This window comes from Phycodurus eques, chromosome 11, assembly GCF_024500275.1.
Source record: "Phycodurus eques isolate BA_2022a chromosome 11, UOR_Pequ_1.1, whole genome shotgun sequence".
NCBI lineage: Eukaryota > Metazoa > Chordata > Actinopteri > Syngnathiformes > Syngnathidae > Phycodurus > Phycodurus eques.
In genome coordinates, this window is record NC_084535.1 from 3,937,945 (window position 1) to 3,942,760 (window position 4,816).

Here is a 4,816-nt window from a genome sequence, read left to right on the forward strand (position 1 = left end):
ATTTCAATGCCACACAATCTTCTTCTCTCTATTAAAGTGCTGGAACATGATCAAATGAAGTCACTACTTTCAAGTCACTGTTAATATGTGACACATTCAGTAGTTTGTCCAATGATTTAGTGTCTGTTTGACCACCAACATAGACGAGAGTCCCTGCAGTTCGGATACTATAATCATATTGGTAAAAATTTAAAAAGAGTCCGTAAAAATGAGTTCTTCTACTGCTTCGCGAAGCGTTTCGTTCGCTACGAAACCTTCCAGGCTTCCGTATGACGTCACAAACAAATATGGCAGCGCGCATGGAGTCACTCGAATGAAGGCGAAAACACCCCCCCCCCCCCAAAAAAATATATAATAATAATAATAATAATAAATAATTGTGTTGTCGCCGTTTGGAATCGCTTCGAATCGCTCAGTAGGAGAATGTGGAGCAGAAGTGGCTTCGCTCCCAGCGGTTTAAGCCACCATGTCCGAGCCGAGGACGCTCTCAACTGCTACCGTTTCGCCGCCGCCGTCTCCGTCCAAAGTTTGTCACGGTAAAAGTCAGAACAACGGCGCGGCCAAGAAGGAAGCCGATGTGTCGTTAGCGACCGTCAGTAAAGGTGAACTATTTGCTATGCCTTGATTGACGCGCTTGTTTTGTTTGGCAAACATTTTGGCGAGGGGGGGCTCCGCGTGGAAAACAACAACAAAAAAGACTACTGAGGCATTTTCTTGGAGAATAAATAGAATTGTGGTCCTAAAAAGTCATATTCAACTAAACTATTAAGACAACATATTCTGTTCCCTCTTTGCTCATAAAAAAAAAAAGAAGCAAATGGTAATGATATTCAAAATAAGTTTAGCTTTTTGTTGATTTTCCTCTTGTGGGATTTTGCTTTCTTTCTGCTGATACCAATATTTCCAACTTTTTTTCCTCCCCACCATTGCCTTGCATTCAAAATCGATTAAAAGGAATCATCCTGACTTATAAACTTGAATTGAATTGTCCGGCCTTCATGGTGGCCAACAGTACTTTTGGACCTTGTTGTAGATACTGTATGTACATTCTACATGACATTAACTCGGTTTTCATGTTGGTGTTAACCGCAAAGCGCTGCAGAGTCCCCAGCGCCGAGGCTACATCAGATCCTTTGGACTCAACCACGGAGACTCTCCTGGCGACGCGGATCCTTCTCAAGACATCGTTTGGGATTCCAGGTCACCCACTAACCCTGGTAAATCAACCAAAAAAAAAAAAACACTCACGGTAGCACCACCTCGTTTTAAAAGAGACATATTTTAAAACAGTTTCCAGGTGTTTTTAAGAACACGTCTGACATGGTTTGGTCATAATAGCCCGACGCTGTTTCTTGTCTTGCTTCAATTTTTGAGGGGATGGGCCTGTTTCGTGCAATGTTTAGTTGTGGTTTATCCCTGCTTGTTCCTGATTTATTGGCGGTTAAACTACCTCGTTTTCAGGGCGGGAGCTGAAGAATGTCAAAACGGTGGAAATAGCCGACATCGTCAACCGCATCGCGCCGAAGGTCAGCGACTCTTCTTCCGCCGAAGAAGCCTCGTGTTAAACTGGTCACGCGTAGTCACCGTTGGATTTTGCGTCTCGCAGGACACGAACCCACGAGGGCCGCGGTCGCCTTTGTGGCAGTGGATCAGCGACAGCCCCGCGCCCGCCACGCCCAAGGTGCCCAAAGCCAGAATGAGGAAGAAGTCCTTTCGGTGAGACGGCAATTTGGAACTTTTCCTTTTTTGAGGCATTTTACAATGAAGGGGCTGCACTAAATCCTGAGTGTGTAAGAAACATAAATAAATACAATTACGGTTGCGTTGTCCAGGCAGAGCAGCGTGGAGGACCTGATCAAACTGGCCCGGCAGTTTGACGAGAACATGCAGCAGGACAAGGAGGACTTGGACCAGCTAAACGCCGACAATGAATCAAAGAACAAAATCAACAAAACACTAAGAGAGACGTCGTCGCTGAACCAAACCGAGGCCGAGCTGCGAGCGCTTTTCGACTCGTCCACGCAGAAGGTCACCGCCGGCCTCAGCCAGGTCTCCTCTAAATCTTCCCAGGACAAAAGCCAGACCAACAAGTCCAGTCCCGGTCCCGAGAAAGTCGAGGCGTCGAGTAGCAAGTGCGCCGACTTTGACGACGACGACTGGGAAAATGACGACATGCTCAACGATCCGTCTTTGCTGGCCCTGATGCAGAACCCCGACCGGCCCTTCCCGGATTCCGGCCCGGTCCGGAATTCTCCTCAGAGTGGCCTGCGGGACTTGTGTCCCAAAGTTAAGCGCGCCACCAGAAGCACTTTCAAGTTGGAGCCCAACCCTCACTTCCAAACGTCTGTTCAAGAAACGTCCAAGAAAAACATTTCCGACTGTAAATGGGACGACGTGGACGACGACGACGCGCTCTTCTACCAGGCGTGCGACAGCGTGGAGAGGCTCTCCCAACCCATCAAGACCGCCACCACGCCTCTGCCAATTCGCCGAACGTCGCCCGGCAACAGGAAGTCACCTCGCAGCTTCACGCGTTCTAATTCCTTACCGAGCGGCGCAACGTGGGTCCGCCGAGGTAGGAACGCTCCGGTGTCCAAGAGCCTCCCGGCGGGAGGCCGCGCGACGGCCGCGCTGGAAACTTCTCAGGCCGCCTTCAAGAGGAGCGTGTGCCACGCGGCGACGGCGAACGGCAAAAAAGGTAACGTCGCGCTTTCAGTTCGACGCGGAGCGTTTGTGCGTCCTGTAATGAACGGACGCAGCGTGGGTGCTGACTCGCCAACTTTTAATACTGGACAAAAGCCAAGCACTGCGGTTAAAAGTCCCCTTGTTAATATCGTTGAACTTCCATGGGTCCGCACTGGTCATTTCTGAAGACCCTGGGCAGGTTAGTTTGACATGGCAACACATAGTGGCTGAAATCTGATTGGACAAAAAAACAGAAAAAAACATTTGCAGCCACGAGAAACATTATTAAATGAAGAGAATCTGTTGCCAACAAATTCATGCTAATTTCAGATAGAAATATTAGAATTTAGGTTGTAAATGGAGAGGTCAGTGCTTCTGATCGTGTTGAAAAAGTGTTTTCATTCTCACTATTCTTTCTTTTGGTTTCTTGTTTCAGTGTTTGTCACCAGCCAGATGGCGGTAAAGTGCTCGGCGGCCGAAATCGAACGCAAGAAGCAGGAAGCTTTGGCCAGGAGGCGGCAGAGGCTGCAGAACACACAGAAACAATAACAACGAAAACAACAACAACAACACACACACACACACACAGCCACACTCCAGGCGTCATGCTGCTGTTGCTATTGAAAAGACAAATGACAAGTCACAGGGATGACAATCGAAAACATTTTTCGTATTTCCCTCATCTGTCTTTGCAGATTTATGTTCCCGACGATGACTTCAAATTCTTGAATCTTTGGCGTACTGTGGCAGTACTGGATAATAATGTGATACATTTCATTGAGACCAAAGTAGACACTTTATTTTTGCACATTTCCATCTTTTCCGTGCGCCTTTTGAAGGGCTGTTCATACTGCACTGAATGTAAATGACTGAGAAATAAACATTTTGTTTTGCTAAGCTGCTTTGGTTTACTCCACCGAGGAGATGTTTTTAGTTTTCCTTTGTGTGTGTGTGTGTGTGTGCGTAAGACCGAGTGGGCGCCAAGGTAATCAATGTACTGTGGGTACTGTAAGTACTCAACACTCATACCAGGACGCTCCTTTGCACTCAACGCCGCCCTGTGGAAATATACTAGTTACTTTGAAAATACGCCACTTCTCTTCTGGAAACATTCAATTTTTTCTTAGTAAAGAACATTTTGTATGACTTTTTTGCAAATATGTATGACTTTGGGAGGGGGTGGGTGACCAGAAAATAAACTTTTGGGGGGAAATATATATTTTTCTAATATATGACTTTTTTTTTTTTTTTTTTATGTCACTTTTTTTTCCAGAAATATAATTTCTTTTTAGAAATATTACTTTTTTTTTTCCCCAAACTTTTTTTCTCATAAACGTTTTCTGGAAATAATCAACTTTTATTTTATTTTAACTTTTACTATATCAACATTTTACAAAATTATCAGATATACAACTTCTTTGGAAAATGCATGTCTTTTTCAAATATGCAACCTTTTGTTTTTCAAACAGAAAATATGTTTTTGGGAATGTATGACCTTGTTTCTAAAATATGACTTCTGTTTTTTTTTTTTTAAAACATGACTTTTTTGGAAATTACAACTTTTTTTCAGAAATGACTATATATATATATATATATATATATATATACTACTTTCTTTTTAAAATGTATAAATAATGTATATGACTTGTTTTTTGAAAATGACTCATCGAGAATATATTTCTAAAAATTGGAAATATAAAACCTGTTGCAAAGGTATAAAACTTTTTTCAAAAATACACTTTATAATTAAAAAAAAAAAAAAAAAATATTATTATACTCATACCTTCCCAAATTTTTTCCAAAATATTCCAAGAACAAAACAACAACAACAACAACAAAAACACTGATCTGCAGCTTTCCAAAAATACTCTCCAAATATTTTTGCATGGCCATTGACAGTGGTTGACTTTTGCTCTGTCATCTCATTTTCTATCTTAGCATCTTTATTCAACTAACATTGCCAGCATGCTGTATTTATATGGAGAACTACGACGATCCTGTTCATGAAGACGAAAGAAAACAAGGCCGCACAGTGGTTGACTTTATCTCCGCGCTCTCGTACGCTACGCAAGCTTCACGTCTTGATTTGTTTTGCATGATTTCCTCGTGTCACCGATGGAGCTTGGAAAAA

The 4,816-nt window shown here is 43.3% G+C and overlaps 1 protein-coding gene across 1 annotated transcript; it reads left to right on the top strand.

Moving 5' to 3' along the window:
* Positions 1–312: 312 nt before the first annotated feature.
* Positions 313–3,582, top strand: LOC133409894 (uncharacterized). Its single transcript, XM_061690457.1, has 6 exons — positions 313–602; positions 1,095–1,217; positions 1,462–1,526; positions 1,607–1,716; positions 1,833–2,698; positions 3,122–3,582. The coding sequence occupies exons 1-6, from the start codon at positions 467–469 to the stop codon at positions 3,232–3,234; spliced, it is 1,413 nt and encodes a 470-aa protein (XP_061546441.1). The 5' UTR covers positions 313–466; the 3' UTR covers positions 3,235–3,582.
* Positions 3,583–4,816: the final 1,234 nt, after the last annotated feature.